The sequence below is a fragment of the Xiphophorus couchianus genome, chromosome 7, assembly GCF_001444195.1.
Source record: "Xiphophorus couchianus chromosome 7, X_couchianus-1.0, whole genome shotgun sequence".
Taxonomy (NCBI): domain Eukaryota; kingdom Metazoa; phylum Chordata; class Actinopteri; order Cyprinodontiformes; family Poeciliidae; genus Xiphophorus; species Xiphophorus couchianus.
This window is the reverse complement of record NC_040234.1, coordinates 29,486,799-29,509,856: the sequence shown is the minus strand read 5'-3', so window position 1 is coordinate 29,509,856 and position 23,058 is coordinate 29,486,799. Positions and strand designations below refer to the sequence as shown.

At 36.3% G+C, this 23,058-nt stretch overlaps 1 protein-coding gene across 3 annotated transcripts in view; it reads right to left on the bottom strand.

The window, feature by feature from the left end:
- thsd7ba (thrombospondin, type I, domain containing 7Ba) overlaps nucleotides 1-23,058 on the bottom strand; it is a 204,651-nt gene that overhangs the window by 12,835 nt on the left and 168,758 nt on the right. For 2 of the 3 annotated variants that reach the window (XM_028024089.1, XM_028024090.1), the window contains 8 exons: nucleotides 21,179-21,184; nucleotides 17,018-17,151; nucleotides 15,540-15,696; nucleotides 10,949-11,093; nucleotides 9,558-9,673; nucleotides 8,092-8,209; nucleotides 6,006-6,151; nucleotides 3,692-3,863 (listed from right to left, as the gene is read on the bottom strand). In XM_028024089.1, coding sequence (XP_027879890.1) covers nucleotides 3,692-3,863; nucleotides 6,006-6,151; nucleotides 8,092-8,209; nucleotides 9,558-9,673; nucleotides 10,949-11,093; nucleotides 15,540-15,696; nucleotides 17,018-17,151; nucleotides 21,179-21,184 — 994 coding nt within the window. The remainder of the gene's footprint in view (nucleotides 1-3,691; nucleotides 3,864-6,005; nucleotides 6,152-8,091; nucleotides 8,210-9,557; nucleotides 9,674-10,948; nucleotides 11,094-15,539; nucleotides 15,697-17,017; nucleotides 17,152-21,178; nucleotides 21,185-23,058) is intronic. The other variant, XM_028024091.1, reaches the window with a different exon arrangement.

Sequence of the window (23,058 nt, the reverse complement as noted above, 5' to 3'; positions counted from 1 at the left end):
GCAGCAATGCAAAATTTAACAGGAATCAAAAACAACACATCTGTGAGAACGTATGTTAAAAATACAAAAACAGATTAATGGATATGGCCTTCACAGTCAGACTTTAAAGTAAGATGTAAAACCGATGAAGGTAACTGAAACAGGTCTCCAAGGGGAGGAAATTATTTGTCTGACAAAGGCTGGTTGATGTTTTTTGTGTGTGAGCCAATAAATGATACAGAAGACTTTCTTTCTTGAATGTCAAACACAAATATCCTTTGTGACGCTTGGTAGGGTTTTCCTGCAACGATAATATCATCCAAAGCCACCGTCTCTCAGCTTGAGAAAGCCTCTGATTCTCTGCCTTGAACATCCATTAGTGACTATCTGTGAACTCAGGCATCTCATTATCTTTCATCTGCATACACAGACACTCACTCCATCAGCTCTTGTCTTACACAGCTTCATCTGCGGGAACATGCTGCGGCTGGAGCCGCATTAAACAGCTTTAAGCCGCGTTTGCACATTGCATCTCGCATGTATGTCCACTGCACTTCTGCTGGACCTTACATTTCACCTGCTGGCACCTTCACACCAACAAACACACCCATGCACGATGAAGACACGCACACACACGCCCACACATGTCTGCCCTTGGCATCAAACACTTCTGATCTTCAGCCAAGACTCGCCGCATCGGCGGATTGAGTGATGAATCAAGCAGAGGATCACGGAGGAGAGAGATGAGCACAGGCAACCACTTACTCTTCATAGCAAAGCCTTACAAAAGGCTTCACAAGGCAACATGACTGAGAACACAGGTCTGAGAATCCTTTTCATCAATGATAATCACTGTGTCTTGTAAAAATGACAAGTATTTAAATGAACTAAAATCTTTTGCTACCTGTGCAGCAGCCATGCAAAGATTCACAGTAAAGCTTCGTTGTAGAGGGATAAACGTTGACAGTAAAGCAGACTAGCTGCCAGCTGGTCAGCTGCTGCATCTCTGAAAATAATTAAATGCTCATTTTTTTGGCTTAAGGAATAAATAAAAAACCTCCACTGTCACTAAATGACATCAGCAAATTGGTGAGATGCCGTCTCCTTGTTTCTATGGTGATTATTCTAATGAAAAGGTTGATTATTTACCATGCACAGATTCAATTAAAGATTATGGCTGATCATTTTGTTTACTCAACAAAATGATCGAGTTATAACAAAATGTTTGATTAATTTACACTTCAGCTAAGAAGTTAATAGATGTATTCCATCTGGATATGTGGTAGAAATCATTGAAAGTGGTATTTTCCTGACTTTTTAAGCACAGTTTACAAAGTTTTAATAGGGATGAGCTCAGACCTAAACTCAATATGTCAGATTATTTTCTGCTTTACCTCTTTCAGAATTAGTGTCAAGTGTATTTTGGGTAATTTCCTCCTGGAACACCAGGCTACATCCGAGTTTCAGCTGTGTTGATTTGAGGTTAAGCTGAAGAACTCTGAGTTTGTCCTCCTTTGTCAGTGTTCTATAGACTTTGAGCAGAACATTAGCACAATGCTCTGCTAATGTTCATTGCCAGTTCCTGGCTTTGAAACCGGCCCTTAGCATGATGCTACCATCAACTTACTTTTACAAGTCTTCCAGTGTCTTTGCTGTTGGAAGCCTGACCTTTTGACTAATTTAAAACATTCTTTTGTCATTGTTGTTTAATGAAGAATTATATTTTTAATAATATTTTTGATCTGTCTAAAACCAGTGATACACATGATCTTGGGGAACCGATCATTCTTTGGTTTGTAATCAAAGCCTGGATGTGAAATAGCTCAACACAGATGCTGATTAGCGGGAAATGGGCAGAAAAACAAAATAAGTCTGCATACACCACCTTCATGTGAGAAAGTGAAGCTGAAAGATGAACCATCTTTTAAGATAATTGGACACTGCATGCCAACAGCTATACTGAGCCACCCAAAGTAGAGTTAGAGACATGGAAGCACAAGTGGGCGATATGGCAAAAATATCATATGATGATTGTTTTGTAGTCAGATCACTATTTTATCACCAGTAAAACAGTACAGAACCATTGTCCTTAAAGAAAAACATGCTGCATCTTGAAAAAGTAAAAAAACATTTCATCATGCTGATTTTGTTTGAAACTATTCTCCCTTGAAAAAGTTTCTAAAACATAAATACAGTAAAAATAATCGAACAACAAAATAAGGCCAAACAACTTTTTTTTAATGAAATAATAATAAAAAGTGCTACAGAGCTTTAATGATAAAATCATCAAACAACTAAAAAAATCCTTCTGAGAGTATTTCAATTTGCATTTTGCCTTAAAGATTTTTATCTGTAATTACATCAATTTCTTTTACACTGAAAAAAAGTTTAGAATCAGATAAATTTTTTAAACTAAGCATTTAATAGCGTTTCTTAATTTTTTCTAAACGCTGTATATAGAGAGGTATATCCATTACAGTAAACCTCGGACATGTTCCAGTTTAAAGTAACCTTTTACCAGCATGTGTCGTTCTGACTTTATGAAGAAACCTCAATGTCTTGGAAAGGCCCAACCAGTGTCCTGACTTTAAACACATTCAGAATCAGTGAACAAAGCTAAAGATTAGGGTGATGGCAAGTAGCCATTCCAACCTTATAGATTTGTAGCTCCTCACTGAAGAAATAATCACCTTAATAGTAGCGAATGCAAAAAACCTACTCAGCAATAATAGGAAAGGTTTGATTGCTGTAATGACAAGAATAATTTTTCCACTGATGAATGAGGGTTTAAATTGTTTTTGCCATGGCATTTTTCAATAAAATATATATCATTTTGAAAATTGACAACCCTTTTACACAGTTTTATTAACTTTTGAGAAACGCTGATCTCATTTCCTGTGAGAAATAAAGATGTTGGTTGAATGAATTCAATTTAAAATCAAAATCTGCCAGGGGTATGAATAATTTTAGCTTTAATAAAGAAACATATTCAGTCCAATCTACCTCTGTTCCAGACTAGATTGCTTCTGATGTAGCTTTTATTTTTGCAAATGGAAATTTATTACATTCACACACTCTCCCCATGCAGCACTCCCATTGGCATTAATTGTGTGTTTGTGATAAGTGGAGTGATTGCCAAGGACTAGGTGATTGCTTGAGGCGGAATGATTTGTTAATTATTTCAATTAACACAGAATATTTTTTCATGCTTAATTTGCTCGTGGCTTATTACACTAATCATTGAAGAAACAACTCATCTCAAATTACTGATCACAATGTCTTATCTGTTTAATTGTTAAGACTGTAACCAACTTCTAGAGCTGTGTTTTTAAGTCAAAATTCTCCCAGTCATTTCTATGAGAGAGAAATGGCTTCTAGTGTTTATCAGGGAGAACAAAACGGATTATGTTCATTGAAACGGGCCATTCGTGAAATTATGACTTTTATGGATTTTGCAATTACCTGGAGTCTGAAAATGTCAACTAGTCAAAGGAGAGGGCCATACTTTAGAAAACAGGTACAAATGCTTTATAAAAAAATATTGAGTTTTCAGTTATTGGAATAACTGATCCACTAATAAATTATTTCTCCAGTCATGCAGTTACGTACCATCTGAGTTAACTCCCTAAGCTGTTTGGTTGTTCTTCTAAACAAAATGCCAATACATTAAAAGAGCAAATATGGGAATCCAATAAAAGTAAAGCGGCTTTGCCTGGGCAAGGGACGAAGCACGGCTGCTCCATTTCCTGCAGGAGTTGCTGCCTCAGCACATCTCCACACAGCTCTCTGTCTACAGGCTGAGGGGGAGGAGACTCTTGCCAGTTCCCCCAGTGGACAACACACGACAGGTTTCTTCTCCGGACTCCCTCTCCGCATTTTGCACCCTGTACAAATACAAATACAAAACACACACATTAGATATATATGTATATATACTGTATATAAAATATATAAGATTACTAGAATGAAGCCTTGAGGAACTCCATGTGAGATCTTTGTTTGCTTCTGTTTCTAATTGCTAAAAAACACAAAAGTCCCAAGCTACTAAATAGGTAAAGATAGCAATTAAACATATTATAAGTCAATTCCATATTTTTCCATTTAACCAGTCAGTGTTTATGATCGACTATTAAACAGTGAGATAATCATTAACTACAAGGGGGGAAAAAAAAAACTATGGCATAAAAAGACGGATTTCTACAGTTTTTAAAATACATTTCAATATCAAAATTTCTACTAACATATATTTTTTTTCTTTATGCACATTACTGCTCAAACCATTAGGCTACTTTTAGCAAACATTGCACTGCATTTCTAACACATTTGCCGATCCACGTTTTCCATCTGGCATCAGTCAGTTTTTTTTCTCTGTTTATTGTTGGTGCATTATTGGCTTGCAGTTTGTTTTTCCCATTTGTAAGCCATTATAAAGCGAGAAACCATTAGAACACATGTTCACATATTCAAACTAATTAGGAAAAACCTTTGAAAAATAGTGCTTCACATTATTCTTAATGAGACCAAACAATTCAGTGTAATTACATTCCTTCCTCCACCAAACAATAATCAAACAGATGTATTTTTTCTAATTAAAACAGATCTCCAAATGTTTAATGAATGCATGCAAAAGTCTAGTAAAAAAAAAAAAAACAGAGCAAAACTGATGCTATTTCCTTAAGATATATATGTAAAGATCAGATACCATTTGGCATTTTATTTGCTCATATATTTGTTAAAAAGACTTGCAGTCTCTAAAACTATAAAGCACACTGTAAGTTAATTTACAGCTTTTAATAACTAACGCATATTTGTAGTTACCAAATTAGAAAACTTTATAAATACATCAAATCTACAAATATTCGAACTACAATCTCCTGCTTAGACTTCTTGTAAGCAGCTTTGTAGCATTGAACCAAATTAATTTGTGCCCACAAAGCAAGCAAAGCCTCAAAGGAGATAGCCAAGCAGTTTCAAGTTGCTGTATTCCCAGTTTGGTTTCTAATGTATTCAAGTAACAGCAAGAGCTGCAGAGGTCAAGCTAAGGTCTGCAAGTCCAAGAAAACTTTCAAAGAGAACTACCAAGAGATTGCGGGAAAGAAAATTCAAAACCCCCTGCTTGACTGACGATGATTTTGCAGACTATAAAGGGAGGACTGAATGAATCACTGTTCAGGGGCATCGAAATAAGTTACAGAATAAGTTATAAAAATCTAATTTTTTAAAAAATGAGCTTTTAAAAAGTAAATTTTACACATGTAGATAAAAGATGATGGAAAAAGATATTTTAAAAAATGTTTTTTTTAATTAAACACGTTAACAAAATGGTAAACGTCTTTATATAATGGGGATATTTAGGCTTTAAGAAAAGAGAAGTGTCATTAGCAAAGCAAAAATGTATACTGTGCAGAAATGTGTGGGACTTTTCGAGTTCTGAAGTAAATGTTATTTTTTATTTGTATGTTTTTGGTGTCACAAATGTAGATATAATCATTTTCTGTTGATTCAAAATGGCTGAAAATAATTGTCACCTTTTCTAAAAATGTGACAGCAATTTTTGAATCTAGTATTAATAGGACAACATACAACTTCTTCTCTTCTTGATATAGTTTTATTAAAAATGATCAAATTGTATACAAATTTCAATATAAAGGCTAAGTAAATTTTGAAGGCAGTCGAATTGTTTTGGTGTAATTAGGTTTCTTAAGTCCCATCATAGATGGATAACTGAAAATCTGTTAAGTCTCCAAACAGCAGAACTAAAAGCGAGAAAAGGAAGGCTTTGAAGTGCCTTAAAGTTTGTAATTGTTTCAAAGAGTGATAACAAGATATGACACTTGCAAAAGAGAGCGTTACATAGTCACAGCCTCATTAAGTTCCACAGCTTTTGATTTTAAACTTGTTAAATTTGCTAAACTTAAAGCTGGATATTTTTAACCCACTTAGCCATACAGAGTCACAATGTTACACCACTTTGCACGATTAACTTAAGAGAAATGAACATTTTTTAATATCAAAGTAGGTCATACCTCTGCAGCGCACGGAGACCAGTCATTCAGCAGCCACATATAGCACGGCCTTATGGAGCACGGCTTAGTTTGGGAGAGCTGGCTGGGGCAGGGACGACCCTCCTCGTGAGCCTCCTGAAGGATCCTCCGTGTGCGGACAGAGTGACCTACATAACATCAAGACCATCGCAACATTTTGAAGAACAGTTACACGGATTCAGAGAACATCTGCAAGCTGCAGCCTACTTTCAAAATTAAATACTGTGAAACTCCACAGCGGTGACATTTTGAAGTACTACTGTTAGGATGAATAAATGCATCTGCTGGAAATACAGTATATACAATGTAGGACTTAGACTTAACTACATCCTTAAAAAATTAAGATTTAAAGATGTGCAAAAACATGAATCTTAATTAAGTACGAGTTAATCAAATTGTTTAGAAGTAAAAGCTGGCTCCATCTTCTCATTTTTACAAGAAATGTTTTTTTTTTTATTACAAAGAAGAATTAGCACAACTGTCAAACACATGAGTCATTTTGCCACTTTATCCTCAGAACTAGCAGTTTTCTACCAAAGTGCCTCGTTCAAGAGAGCCATTAATAATATGTGAAGGGAACTGTTGGCAACCAGCCATGGAGTAGTGTGTTGTAGAGAAACACATACAGAAAAAAAACTTTTATTTTATCCTAAGAAGTACATTTATCATAGAAGTACCGTAACTTATTTCTTCCAGTAATGGTCGTTCAGATACTAGATATGAATGTTTGTTTAACTTCAAAGGTAGAAAAGGTAGACGCAGTCATAGCAGCCATACAATATAGTCAAACTGATACACAGCTTTGGACTCTAAGGTGGTATATTGACTGAAATATTAAAGTTCTTAGTTGAAACTTGAAATCTTCTAGGACTGGAGAGGATTTGGCTCTATTCAGCTTTGCATGATGCTGCTATCACTTTGTTTCATCAAAAATGTTGTTACTTTCAAGGTCCATTGCTTCTACTTTACAAGGGCAGCTGTGACTTTTTATCTGTATAATTTCTGTACCTTCATTCCTTAGTCTACAGAATCCTAGGAGGCTGAGAATTTCTTCAATTGGCAATTCAACAGAAAGTATATTTGTGTGTTTTTAGGGGTTTGTTGTTCTGTAAGCCCCAGACACACACAGTAAAGAGCAGTTCAGCTCCACCAAAAAAGAACAGGAAGAAAATAAAAGAATCAAACCAAAAACACTGATGTTTCCCTGGTGTGCCAACAAAACAAAACATGATCTTTGCATCACCTGACAGATATGACACAATTCCCTCATCAAGGCTGAAAGTCGTATTTGTCTATTTGTAAGAAGGAGCTGGGTGAGTGGCAAAAAGAGTTACAGCAGACGTGACAGAGCTATGGGAGGCACAGTGAGAGAGAAAGCCTCCAGTTTAAATCCCCAGCCGAGAACAGCTGCAAGTGTGAGCTTTAGGAGTGAGGGGTTAAGTTTGAGCTGACAGACAGCCATGGACAAATTAAAATTAATGAACTTGAGGAGGCAGTGCTGAGCCCCTCTAATTAGCTGGATAACAAGCTTTCTCTTTGGGAGGCTGACTTTGGGAAGCCAAGGAAACAATATATGGATCCGGGTTAAATCATTACTTTTGTATATTGCATGAGGTCAAGACGCCACTCTCAAAGTGATTGCCAGCAAGCCAGCTTGGTGATTACGGACTTCATCTTTAAGCATGCTACATAATTTATGGCAACTGAACAGGTGAACTGCATGGGATTTAGTTGTAATTAACCTCATTAAATATAAACAGAATTCAGAAGTTCCTATGTTAATAAGGGAATTTTGATTTGTATGCTATAATGACAAACAGACCAATTCCTAGAAGAAAATACAGTGGATAGTTTTACTATGTAATAAGGCTGTGGATAGCATCAGCTTGTAAATATTTTAATGCATTTAAATGTATTCATGCACAATTCAGCATCTTGGTGACTGTCTGAGTAGATGAAATAATTAAGTGCTAAGTATGTGGTTCACCGTGCGTCTGCTCAACAGGTTGCGCTGATTGCTGTTTTTTTTATTTAACTAGGTTGAAGTTTGTTTTCTCATAATACTTACCTTGGGTACCGCAGGTGTGCGAGCAATCCGCCCACGGCGACCAGTCGGAGAGGATGCAGCTGACAGGACAGTCAACAACGCAGCTCTCCAACATCTGCAAGTTGTTGATCAGACCAAACTGTAGGAAACAGGAGCCGAGCTGAGTGGAGGGCCTGCTAGTTATTTCCAGCAACAACAAGAAAAGTAAAAACAAACAGCCAGATTTTCACATTTCTAATGAAGCTGCGGCTCACTGTAGGATGGCGGAGATGCAGCAGTTTAATGGATGCAACTAATGATAAAGTCTTCAGTTATTAAACTTTAACTGTGCATTCTGATAAATGCATGTCAAGCCTTTAATATAAGTATGAATATAATGAAAATTGAAAAAAATCTTGCTTTCATCTGATCTGAACCATAAGAATAACCTGGCATATATTTATAAATTAAGATTTTTTTTTTCAATGATTACTGAGAACGACATAAAGGTAGTTGAAATAACTTTCAACTTGCTAAAAAATTATTTTGGATTCTCATTTTAACTCTTTATTCCTAAAAATAAAGTTTTTAGTTGAATGAAAAACGCTTTAAATCCAAATAATTCAGGATTATGAATGATTTGGGCTTAACTGTTCCCTCTGTTCATTGGTCCTTGTCCAAACTAGTGGCCACTTACTAAAACAAAACTGGCCTCTGTTCATACTGTTGTGTGTCAGAAAATCATAGATTTCTAATGAGGAGATCCCACATTCTTTAACATAAAAATAATTAATAAGTAAATTATTTTATTTTATTTCTATTTATTAAAAAAAATAAAATAAAATAAAACTGGATGAAACAAAGGGTATGAAAAGTTAAAAATAAAGTTCTTTCTTTCAATCTTTTCTTATTTTATACATATATTTTATTAGAACTTCCAACAAATTTGCTGTATCTGTTAATAGTTGCAAATCCAGAGAGGGAGTCTCTGCTTTTTGCTTCATCGCAGTAAGAAAACCATTTGTCTTTCCACAATTGAGATAACAATACCATTAAGCTCCGTTGACCTACTGGCAAACTGCTTCCTGAAACATTGGTTCCAGGATTAGAAGCAACATTTACACCTAAGCAAGAAACGACAAGCCTTTCAATAATGTGTAATCTAAGGCAGCAGAGCAGGAGCAGCAGATATGCATTAGCTGCCAATAGTTCCTCATTGGAAAGGAGAACCATCACACTTATTCTAATACTAAAATATTCCGTTAAATAATTTAATGTAACAAATTAAAAGATCATTGCAATTTGATTTGCTTTGCAGTTGTTTGGCTTTAACCAGATATAATTAATAAATTTGAAAAATAAAGGATTAAAACAAAACCTTTACCTAAGCCCTTATATCTGTATTAAGGAGAATAAGCAAAGATTTAACATCCACAAAGTATGGGCTCAGACAACCTTTACCTGCAGGCGTGTTATTTAAGGCTCTTCATTCTTTATAGGACCATTACCTGTTGGCACTTCTGCAACTCCACTGTTTTCCCATCACTCTGCACACAGTCCAGGAGACGTGACCGTGACCCCGGACCACAGATGGCATTTTCACTCAGCTGGCAGGTACTCCAGTCTACACACAAGGCATCATTACATCTGCATTAGCACTTTTGTGGGTTTTTTTTTAAATTTGGCAATGAAAGCTTACAAAAAAAAATACACACAAAAATGACTAACTGAAGCGGGTACAAACATTTTTTTTTATTTTTTATGGACAGATCAGAGAACTTTTTAGAAGGAAATTACAGAGACAGACCCAAACATAGTTAAGAAAAATAAATATTAGGAAATGGAGACATGGAATGTGCGATAGAAATACTTTAAAAAAAGCGTTCGTGATGGATATCTACCATCAAGCTACGCATTTGTTAAAGAAAAAACATCTTCAATGGTTGCTGCTAAGTTTGTGTGCTAGCATACATTAAAAGAAAAATAAAAGGCTACTCTAAAATACGCAGTTTTGTCACACAGCCCTCTGCCAGAGATGTCACAGAATTTGAAGGAACATGCAATTGACATGCTGAGCACAGGACTGTCCACCAGAGCTGCTGGACGTGAACCGACTGTCCATTTCTCTACCATGAGTTGTCTTCAAAGGTGAGTTTTGGCAGTAGGAGTTTTATTTACTTCAGTGTATGTAAACTTTTGAATTTGAATAACTGCTTTCAGTAATGTGGCATTGAAACAGATACGACAATCTTAACTCACCTCAAACATGAAGTGTTTGGTTTGTGCCAGTGCAGACATTGAGAAAAAAGCTTATTTGTCCTTAGTATGTAAATATTTTGTTTTATCTGTATGTGCGGTATATGTATGCATATCAGGTAAGCTGATGCTGGAGCATCATTTATCTAAGTCAAAGTATATTTCTATGCCATCAACATGCAAGAGAGATAGAGTTTATTTATAAAAAGTGGAATTCGCAACTGTGCTTGCAACTAACAAAACACTATTTGCTCCTCATTGACACAATTTATAGTCTTAGTCAGCCACTGTGGCTCAAACGGCGATATAACGAAGATGGACTACAAGGCAGCTGCTCATTTGGAATTTAAGAGAGTATCCACAGACATGGCTGTTAAAGCAGGTAGCACTTAACCCTTTTAGGAGCCACTAGAGGCTGCAAACCTGAATGATTTATTCTGGGACACACTGTCTGATCTATGGCGAAAATAAAGACACAGGAAGCAAGCGTCTTTCTAATACAGTCTCCAGACACATGAGACACAAAATTATATTTGAGAGCATAAGTAAATGAATATGAGATGAAAACAGATTGCACGAAGATGTATATAAAAAGTGTTTCAATAGTTTCACAACGTGAACAGGCATGTGTAGCTCACCCTACCCGAGACTCTGTACTGGTACGTGAAACAGGTACTGTTGAGAAGACAAGGTTCTGATTGGACCAGTTCTGGACAGGCCGCGTTCTCCACGGCGGGGAGGCGGAGGATTTGTCTGCTTCTGTTCCTCACGCTGCCAGCGTCGCACTGCTGCACAACAATGACAGCACCCAAAAAAAGTAGCTTAGTTTAAGAGACAACAGTTGAAGGATGAAGCCAGCTGAAATTAAACCTGCTCTGTGCCTGCAGATTTATCACAAGCTGGCTCGAATCTTGCAAAAATGCCTTAGAGAATCACTTCAGAAATCTGAGTGCAAGTGCTTTTTAAGTTTCTTAATATTCTCTTACCCTCCATTTCAGGAAATTCACTGCTGCTACGCTGGGATTAGTAGGTAATTTTGAAAACAGTGTGAAGGAACAAATGAGAAATTCATCCTATCAAGATAACTGCACTTTACTGCCATAACTTTAATTTATTTCTATGGTAATTTGTCACAGACTTTAGGAGCAAATCCCCCTGATCCATCATTTCCTTACAGAGTCTGAATATATTTTCCTGCTGCCATTCTTTTGAAGAAGTAATTTTCGAAGGACACAATATAATGAATGTTAATTTATTTGTTGTTGTGAGAATAATTTCAATACCCTCTTAAAAACTTGACAAGACTTCTTACTGTAATGATGTTCACATTTCACTCTTACATTTCAGATAAAAACTTATGAGAACAAATCTGAAAAGAAAAACGAACCATGTTGCTATGAAGACAAGTTGAATTGAAACGATCTGAATAACAAAGAGGCACTTGTAATGTTTAACATTCTAGAAAAGCGTAGCTAGTCCAAAGAACAAGCTACTTTCATATGAAAAGGTAAATCTTTACCACATGAATCAAGTCATCATATTATAAAGTAAATGGTTTTAGTTATCAATGCTGAGCTGCGGTTTGTATAGCTTGCTGAAGGTCTCTCAAAGTTTGTAAAGTAAAAACTTATAGCTTTATATGCAAAAAGGTGATTCAAAGGTTTTAAGCAGTTAATATATTTTCTATACTGTAAAGCTCTTTTGTTTGTTTGTATTTTATTTAGCATAAATGCTGATTTAGTCCTAAGGCTAAAACCTAGTTCAGGACAAGTGAAGACCAAATCAGACTTCTACCATCTAAGACAACTCAAGTCTCATCAAGTCATTGTAGTTTAAGAGAGGGATATTTAAAACCTTTACAATTGTCAGTATATAACACATAAGCTAATATTTTTGTACATCTGAAACTGAGGCTGGGGACAGTGTGGTAACATCAAACAGTTACTCTGAAAGTATACAGTAATGTTTTTCCCGCAGTAAGATCATCACTTCTTCCAAACTCTATTCAATCATTGGCTTCTGTGCAAATTCCACATCCTTATTTCAAAATCCCTTACGATCCTTTGAAAGAATTAGATGAAAAATAAGCAAATGCGTCCCCCTAAAATATTTATGTTTTTTGCATTCTACTCTGCCTCCTCTTTACTTTGCATGTATGAGCAGCACATTTATGTATAGAGAGATGTTGATGATGCACGTGATTAGACCATACCCAGGATACTCCTGAGCATCACTCTCAAAGACTGCGCCAAGTTGCTACAAAAGCACATATCGCAAACACAATGCTACCACCGTGGCTATAAAAGATGAGGTAGACATTTTTTGAGACCTTGTCACAATTCTCCCTCAGTATACAGAAAGTTTCTGAGCTGCCAGTGTAAACTTCAGCAGCAATACAGAAAAAAACAAAACTCCTTCTCATACCTAACGGGGCCATCAGATCATCATTAATAATTTAACTATCAGCTTTCACAATCACATTATCACCAGCATAAAGATGAACAGATGAAAGGTTTTCTGCGCAGAAACTCAACCAGCCTTCTTTCTTCCTGTCATCCAGAAGGCCTGGCCATGACAGGAACAAATGCTCCATTCTTGTGTAAAAAAATAAAGTGAGTGAGGGACAACCTAATTGGTTGTAGTGAGATTGTTGCAGCCGCATGGTAGGCAGAGAAGCCACATTTATTCCTAAGAAAGCCGTACCAACACAATGGGGGCATGAAGTGCTCACAGCAGAAGTTCTGCAGATGTTTGTAGGCTCCAGGTCACACTGATGCCTCTATGTTCCTCTGGCCCCACCCAGAGCCCTGATACAGTGGTAGCATGAAAACACACCATCACAGCATCGTTAACGACGATTACTGCTTGTTCAAAATCCTCCACAACTCGTCATCCTCCATTAAAAGCAATGGGAAGCTTATTATGACCTTGTTATGCTCTAAAACACCTTACAAAGACCAGCTGGCTGACTTTCTACAGCACAGAGTAAATCCGATGTGTAGGGGTCTTAAAGCAGCGAGGGATTAGCTTAACACTTATGCACATTGCTGTACATGAAGGAAAACCTAAAAAGTATTATAAGACACTCAAAATGTATTGGAACAGTGACTTAAAAGAGAAATTGAATCAGTTTCTTGAGATCAGAAAATTCTATTGGACGATCACACTGTAAACATTTCTTACTGAAGAACTGAATGTGTAATTGTTAATATTTTTAAATATAATGTACATAATTTGGAAAGTGCAGAGATTTTCTTTTCTTTCAACTCTTATTCCAAACTGATAAAATCTCAACTGAATCTAGCTTGTTCGGATTGAATTGAACCTGCTATTTTTACTGTATCACTTTTGTTGTCAGATACCAAATTAAATACAAAGGCACATTTTTAGTGACATCTTATATTAGCATAATATATACCCATAATTATAAAAAAAATTAATTCTCAAAATTATTACAAGAAATCAGTTCTGAAGATTAATGGCATTTTATGCAAATACAAAGTCACTGATACTAATCTGAGGTAAATCTCACCATCTGAGAACTTTGCAGCCAGATGAATGTGAGGGTGATAATTACCTAGAGAGCAATTATCACAGCAGAGCACAGCCCTACCTTCAGGAAGAAATAGCATGGTAGGATAAATTAAAGTCACATTAGCAGAACATGGAAGTCCGTTGCCCGAGGAAGAGGATATGCGTATCGTACCTGGGCTTCTGATTAAAGGGGAAAGTGATTGAAGAGTTTGCAGCAAACTGTGTCTGTCCCTTTGCACCTGACTCACGACTAGATGCACCGCAGTCAATGTCACCGGTTAATGAGAACTCTTCTGTGTGGGTCTCATAAATCGGACAGAGTCATTGTTCTGTTTATGTGTTCACACTGTCACACAGCCTCAATGTCACGCATTTATTTTCTCTATACATGGTGTTTAGTAATGTTATGTATGTAGTAATGTAGTAATGTTTAGTAAGAAAGTGTCACAAATTCGTCCTCAGCCATTAAACAATTGAAACAATGTTATAAATAAGACCTTATAAAGCTACTCATGTGCCAAAATCAATACTACAAATAAAAAAATAGTATTTTTCAATCATTATTTTTGTATATGTACATATTCCCACTTTAAGCAGAAACTAGATCAAATTTGCTGGAAAAAACAGATAAGTAAATACATGTTCTTCCATTTCCATGTTTTGATAACTGTAATTAATCCAACATTATTTTCCATCTGGAGCTGCTTTGTGGTAATTATATTTCAGGACAGATTACAGCATAATTTCTCATGTCTTATAGTGCTGCTGAAGGTTTCAGAATGAATGTCTGAATGAGATTACATGTCTGTCAGACCAAAACATAAACGAAACCCCTCAGATTAATTAAGTGATCTCTATTGGTCCTTTCTCTTTATTCTGTTCTTTCTCTAACTCCAATGTTCCAGTTCAGTGAACTGCTATTTCTGACAGAAAACCTATAACGTTACTGCATGGCCGTGTAACCACTAGCCTGTGGCTACAACACTGGGGAACACGCTGTGTTGTGTTAAAGCCTGAGGCCTACCTTTCAGAAGAGAATGAAAACATGAATTTACTTTCACCAAAAATTATGGAATCAGTGTTAAAGTGTGACTTCTTGGTTAAAAATAAACTTTAAAAAATATGTAGCTTTATGTTATCAAAGCTAAAGTTTAATCAGTAATACTTTGATAACAAATTTATGTCAGATCATAATTTCTTGGTTAATGTCAATTTGTCATAACGAAGACATTTTGAATAATGTCAACTTTGTATTAAAAGTGTCTTGATTTACCGAATGACACTTTATGACAACAGTCATAAATATTCATGAAGACTTACTCATGTTCATGACAGGTGTTATATCATGTTTATGACGGTGTCAAGACTGTCTTATTCACAACCCGTCAAATAAAGTGTTACAGAACAATTTTGTCCTTTGTTGGTTAAGTCAAGTGTAAGATTTGTAGCTCAGGTTTGGTCCTGAGTTTGTAGCTCAGGACTGTTTTTTAAGAGTTGGGCTTAAATCCAGTTCAAGTTCCTGTAAATGGATATCATAATTCAGCATATCAAGACATTTTGATATGCTGAATTAATTTTAGATGATATTTATTTATTTAGTTTTATTTATTTTCCTATTTAAGTCACATAGTAGTAGTAAAACTTTTATTTATATATACAATACACTGGTAAAAAGAAAATAAACAATTTTTGCCTCTTACCAGAGGGCAGTTGCTCCATGCTCCCCAGGCTGACACAACGCAGTCATTAGGACAGGCTAAATAGCAAACCTGGGCCCTGGGAGGCATTTCCTCTGGATCACACACACTGTTGTCTGGGCTGCCATCCTCCCTGCTTGCTGTTCCCCTCATCACACACCTACAAAAAAAATATATATATATAGCACTTGAAGCAGCTTTATAACAAGTCTCCAGGGGCTGACATCTCAGTCCATGTGGAATTTGTAGACTCATCTTAAAGATTTTGACTCAGAGTGGATTGCTAAAAAATTGAAGTAATCTTATTTTAAGTGTTTAGTTTATATCAGGCCTTTGAGTTTTACCTGCTTTTTTAAAAAATATATTTTTATCAAAACTGAAACACGAGGTCAAAATGCTTATTTTCCACATAAAACACTAGAATAATTTATTCACTTATCGATTTATATTCTTGTTATGTAAATAATTCCTAGTATGCTTCTGTTGAGGGATGGTAGTTTTTGACCAAAGGGGAACAAGTTTTTGAAATTAAAAATATCACATTGCTCATTATTATTTATTATTATTATTAAGGAATATGCTATTATCCATTTATGACTTTTGTAAAGTGGCTAATCATAAACAAGTTTGCAAGAAAGTGACTGCTATTGTTTTTCATAGATATCACTCATGGTTTTGTTTCCTATATGATTTCATCAATATAGAATCTTCCAGTCTCAACAACTCATTATCTCCTACACAGTGTCTTACCCTGTCAAATTTTCCAAACCTTAAAAACTGTTGTTCAGAGATGCTCTTCAGACAGGCTTATTGAGCTTAGGGTTTTTTGTTGTTTTTTTTTTTTTTTTTGCAAAGAACAGACAAAAGTTTCTAAAAGGTTTTAGCTCACTGAAGTGAATGCAGCTCCTTGTGCAGTTTACAGATTTTTTTGTTGTGAAAAATATCACTGCACGAAAAGTGGCAAATTTGACCTTGTATATAAAGAAGTTTTTTTCATTTTCATTCCACTTCATAATTATGCATTTTGTGTTGGTCTATTACAAAAACAAATCTCATAAAATACTTTGGTTACAACAGTAATAAAAGTGGTCTGCGGTTGTAATATGAAAATATGCAAAAAGTTCATCCAAAGGGAATGAATGCTTTTATTAGATATTGTAGAGATATTGTAGATTTTGTTTCTGCTTCTCAAGTAAAAGTTTAAGAACAGCTGTGATAACAGTCTATTCTTAACAGTACAGCTTTATTTATGTTTCTGTTTCCTCTGTTGCTTTTTAAGTGCCAAAGAAAGGCAAAGAATGTGAAAATTATCTATCAGCATTCATTGTGAAGCAATAGCTTGTTGTGACCGTTTCCCCTGAGTGCGTAAGTGTGAATGACAAGTGAGTGAGCGTGCTACAGTGCTGTTGCCAATCCAACTTCTCTGGTTGTGTGCTGCCAAAACAGCCCCACTGTCTGCCAAGCATAACTTGCTCACTGACCTGATCTTGCGACTCTGGACTCCCTCTCCACAGGCTGGCGAGTCGTCCACAGTGTTGATGGTGCAAATGGACCAGGGCTCGATCCGCCACTCGTACTGGCTGCATTCCCTGTTGCACGGCACGGCCTCATACACCTAAATGCATGCATGAGCAAACAGACACACACACACATAGAAAAAACACAGATGTGAGCAGAATGAAGGAGAAATGCATGAAAAATAAAACCAAAATATGTGGGATTTTAAAAACAATCATGCATATAAATCAGCTCACTAGAGAACATAAACATACAAGATATTCGCTTATATCACTATGAGCAGAAAATATTCAACACGACTTTCAAAGATTTTTATGGAATTGATCAGAAACGAAAGGCTCCTGCTCTCAATAGGAACTGTTTCTTCCAACCTAACAAAAGAGCGGATGCCTTTAAGAGCCTGTTTTTTGTGGCATGCAAATTCATAAACTTCAGAGTGTAAAGCTATGATTCAAAGGTTGCAGTAACTTTTCTTTTCTGTGCCACGATGTGGAATGAAATGTTGCAGACCTGAACAAAACATCTTCACAAAGACATCTTACTCACACAGTTTTTTGTGCATTTTATTTCAATCAAACCCCTAAATGAAAACACATATTGCCGCAATTCTGTTTTTTAAATCTTAGCAGGATTTAAATGTCCTAAGTATACATTTTGCTCCTCACACAAATGTGCTGGATAGGGATAGAAGTGTATAAGCAAGCCTGCTGCACCCCCTGGAGCCTCCTCGTGTTGCTGCCGTCTCCCATGATGCACTCTCTCTTCTTTTCCTCGTTATGACTTCATAAAAAAGATGTCGTATTTGTCTTTTTTTTTCTTTTTGGTCAAGAGTCATTTTCAAGGACTGGCAGAGAGAGGTTTGCAAAAAGTGGATGCTGAATCATCCAAGCTTGCGAGTGTCGTGTTAGGGACCTGGTCCAAAATGTTAGGCAATACTAAAAATATCAGGGTTTATCATAATTAACTTTTTATTACCCATAATTATGTATTGCTTCATTAATCCTTCTGATTGTAAATCTCATTCAAAATGTAATGGCATTTTTGTAAAAAAAAAAAAAGTGTTTTTAAATGTTTTGCAGGGGTCTACCTCCTTGATTTTGTATATAAATAAAAATAAACTGAATAAAAAAATTGGTTTTACACATTCAAGTTTCCGTGATGTAAAATGTATGCTTATTCAGGAATCCCAATAGGATTCCCAGTAGGCATGGGGTCTTTTTGCTACTCTGTGACAGATATCTGCAGTGACACAACATGAATCTTTGCACCATTCTGATACCAAATGCAAAGGTACGACTAGTTTAGAGAAAATTTGTATTTTTTGCAAACATGTTTCTTGTTTCTCGTCAAATTTTACACATGTGCTAAAAGCTTTTTTTATTTTTTTTATTTTGTATTTTTAGTTATTTTTTTGCTTCTTGGTATATTAGATAAAAGAGGCAGAATGAGGCCATTTTTGTCAAAGTATGCCTGACTGTAAAGAAACTCTGAAATATGTTTTGAGATGCCAAAAATAAAAGATGAGAAAAGCCCTGTACAAAGACGCTCAACGGTACCTCTGAGTCTTAACATTCTGCAGCTTTACCCCTGCAGTAAGACAGGGATAAAGACTATTTTGTCCATACCGAAGGAAACCTATGTAAGACATGGCGAGAACAGCATGGGGTGTGTGAAATGGCAATGACCATGGCAACAGCCCCTCCAGCCAACGATGTAATTGGCTGGATTTTGAGCTAATTCACTTCTCTCCTCTCTGCCGATGAATCTGGCATGTGTGTGTACGCCAGGGAGCAGTCGGCACAATGCTTCTGTAAAACACATGTTTACTCTCAATCTATGTAACTGTCTGCCACGGTAAAAGGTACGCTCTTGAGGACAGTTTGTGGGAAAAGCTATGACAAGCTGTAATGTGTGTCAGAGAATGCGTGTGCGTTTGAGTGTTTGTGTGCTCAGACTAGAGAGTGGGAATGAGAGTCGAGTATTCCCTTCCCTGCGGGCCACACAGATGCCTATTACACACCGTCATCATCTCCCATCTGTCACTGCAGATGCCCCTGCTGGGAAAACTGGCAACTTCCCTACTTCCACTTTCACCACTACCACTGCATATAGATAGTTTGTAAAAATCTGTAAAAAAAATGAACTTTTAGTCATTTACTATAAACATTGTTTACTGACCACTAAAGTCTGGATTTTGAGGAACACCTGTTATGAAAATGTCAAAATTTCCATAATGAATCGGATATGAAACGGGAAACATCATTATACTTTACAGTCGCAAAACATAATCATTTTGAAACCATTTTATTCAAAGGATATAGCAAGGGTTAAAACATTTTCTGAAACAAAACAATACCCAAAGTCATGCCCACTCCTTCATATATTGAGGATGACAAAATCTCTGCAAATCTGTAGACCTACCACAGTGTTATAAACAAAAGGTGCATTTTAAGTGGAAAATGTTCAATGAATCTGTGGCAACACAGAAAAGGAATACAGTAAGAAGTTTTGCAACAAAGATTATACAGGAATTGCGAGTGAGCTCCGTGGTAGTAAACAGTAGGAGGATGGATTTCTCCTCACCTAATAAAAACAGTCTCTCTGTTGGAAAACACAAGAAAACTTTCATACTAGAGAAGGAACAATCCAAATCTGTCGGATGACAGCAAAACACATTTTATCCCGTGGCTAGGAGAGATAGCTTGAGCAGGAAATCAACAGCCAGACCAATAAGGTAACTGCAGGTATTCTTTGTGAAAATGAAGTCTATCATGGTGAATGCTTACTTTAATAACTGGCTGTATCAGAGTTGTATTTTTTTCTGTCTGAGCTTGATGGAGAAAATATTTAACTGTAGAAGCTGCCTGGAAATTTAAATTTTTTTCTTCTATAAACCACAGGTAGCATTGGCATTAAGTAACTTTTAAGGGCCAAATAAAATGTTGATGCAAAAAAACTTAATCTGGACTTCTTAAGTCTGAGAGATATGATAGACATTATACTGGGAATTTGAGAGGTCCATTACTGGAGTGCAGATAAACCCTCATTAGCAAAACACTGACTGATTACGTGAAGAAAAGTGAGATTTGCAAAATCACTTATTTGAAAAAAAAAAAAAAAGGATTTCTGACACAATGGACATCAATTTTATAATGCAGGCTAGAACAGCAGCAGAAATTACAACTCCTATCTGAACCCTATGGTTTTTCTGTATTTTGAATAATTTTTATTCACAGGTGGTTATTCCCCACTGTGATGAATTCCAGACTGACTCAGGCTCTCAGGATGCTGTTTCCTTAAATCTACAAACTACTGCACACAGGCAAATATTGTGACATCTTCATCTTAACTGAATAAATCACAATATTAATTTTGACTTTATTAACTCAAGTTCAATCTGGCAGATTTGAAACCACTACTTCCTTTGAGTGTACACTGCGTTATGCATCAAACATAACACCGTCACTCTTTGGTCGCAGTTGTGATTATTTGTTTTCAATCAAACTTTTAAATATATACAGTACATATATATATTTAAAAATTGTGCATATGGTAATGAATATAAGTGTTTTATTCTACAAGGCTGAACATAACAGAAAAGGGAAACGTTTTAAACAAAATCCTACACAAAATAATGTTGGTGGGTTAAACCTGGTGAACTACAAAGACTGAGCAAAACCCAGAGAAAAATTTTGGTTTTTCTTCCAAGTACATCAAAGGTTACATTTACAGAATAAAGTAGAATTTGCAGTTATTCATCACACCCTGAGTGTCTCTATCCTCCGCTCTTTTGTTCTCCTTTAAAATGTTCTGGAATCAATTTTCTTTGATAAGCAATACAAGTGCTCTACCCTGGCTTAGTTTCTTTGAGCTCACTTTCAAAAACACAACTGGCAATTTAGAATATAATGAAGAACTATTATTCTGAAGGAGAGTAAGAAAATGTAAAACGAATATAGAGACTTTCGAAGTAGGTTTGGTTCGAACTATTCCTTAAGCCTGATTTTTAAGCTTGTAACGAAAGGACCAAGAAGACAGCAGGACTGGTGAATTTGACAGATCTGACATGCATTTTGTCCTCATTAGCTGAAGCAGAGAATATGTACACAATGAATGGCACTGACCTGAGCCTGCGTGGATGTCCATATTAGCAGTGCATGACAAGCCAGAAGTTGAGGAGGGAGAGAAAACAATATGATCATTAGTTTAGATTTAGCCTGCAGTGACATAAATGTATAGCTTTGCCTTAATTTAACTTTAAAAGCTACTGCATTCTGCTCAGTGTTTCGTTAATGAGGGCAAAGGATGATTAGGTGCTTCATCAGCTCTTTTGGTCAAAACACAGTGATTCAATACTGCTGAGAGATTTCTGAAGTGCCACAGTTAGCTGTAACAGCTGTGCGTTGGCTGTGCCTGCAGTTGAGGGGCAACTCCAAGAAACTAATTTGTCTGGAGATGGTGAGCGTGAATAAACATCTGCTCATATAGGCTGTGTGCTCGATTTAAAAACAAGGTTCCTAGCAGTACATTTAAACTAGGGAATGTCTAAATTAACTTCACTGCTATTATGGATTGTTTACAGGAGAATTTATGATTGGAATTATGTTATTTTCTATTTTATACTTAATACTAACTCCCCGCATGAAACAATTCTGGACAGAAGTTGACATTAATTGTCAAGGGCATGAATGTAAACTTTCTTTGCATATTTGATGATTTATTTGAACTGTTTTGTTTATGGAAACTGAAGCACATTGAATTTTCAACCATCTGGCCCAAACTTTTAGATGACAGAAAATTTGTCAGGATGTTCAGGAGCAATCTACGAACTCAAAGGCTCCATTGAGCCTGACCTTGTCATCGCCTTCCTATGCAAGTTTGCTAGATTCTCATCTCCCTTCTGTGCTCCCTCTGGGATTTCTTCCATTGAACTCAATTTCTGTGTTTCAATTTCAACTGGACTAATCAGCAAACAGGAATAGGATTCATGAACAATGATGACAATTTTCTGAGCTGCTTTAAAATTGTAGTCTGCCATGGTTGCAGTTTGTTCAATGCAAGCAATAATTTCCCAAAGCAGACGGTCCATACCGCTTATGTGGAGCAAAGTGTAGAACAAGTGGCTTAAACTGCCATGAAGACCCCAAACAAAAACAAAGTATTTGCTCCGAAAGAAAAACCTTCAAGTATGACTTCAATTTCCAGCTGTACAGACTGAAGTTGTATGATGTGATGAGACAAAATAAAACCATCTGACAAGATGAAACACTTGTCATTTAAAGGCAGCTTTAATTGCCTCAGTCAAAGTGGGGCAATTAAAGCTGACCGCACTCTAGCAAGTGTTTTTTAAAAAGAAGAGAGGAGCATTTTGTTGACCTTGTTAAAGTCAACAAAATGTGTGACGTTTCTCTACAGAAACTTCATACCTCTGATTTGTGACACTTAACCAAATATTATACTTGTCTATAATTCAGACTGTGTGTATTACTTGATTCTGTGTAGATCCAAGGAAATCCACAATTAATGTACACTTGTATACATAGCTCTTGGTTTTAAAAGCAACTGAAATCATTGGCTGATTATGTCACCCTGAAAGAAGAATGGTTTAAAGAAAATTTAACAAAACCAAAATAATATCAACTAAGTTGTACTGTCATCCTAAAAGAAAACAGTGAGCAAGGTATCAGCTCAGAACAACATGATCAACAGTGAGACTGCTATCTAAGAAGGACAGCAGCCTAAACCAATCCACAAATCTGCCCCCCACAGCACACCGGCACTGTGAGATCCCTTTACTGTGCAGATCAAGGATGCCTATTTGGTTTTTAGTTTGCCACACTGCTTTGCAATCACAATATATGTCTGCAGAGATACGTGGGAAATTATGAATAGACCCACACAAACAAATGTATACAATACCTACATGAAAAGTGCTTGGCAGTGCAAACAGGTTTCACTGCTGGGTTTGTGTTTCAGTGCAAACACCGAAAATGGGACACAGGGA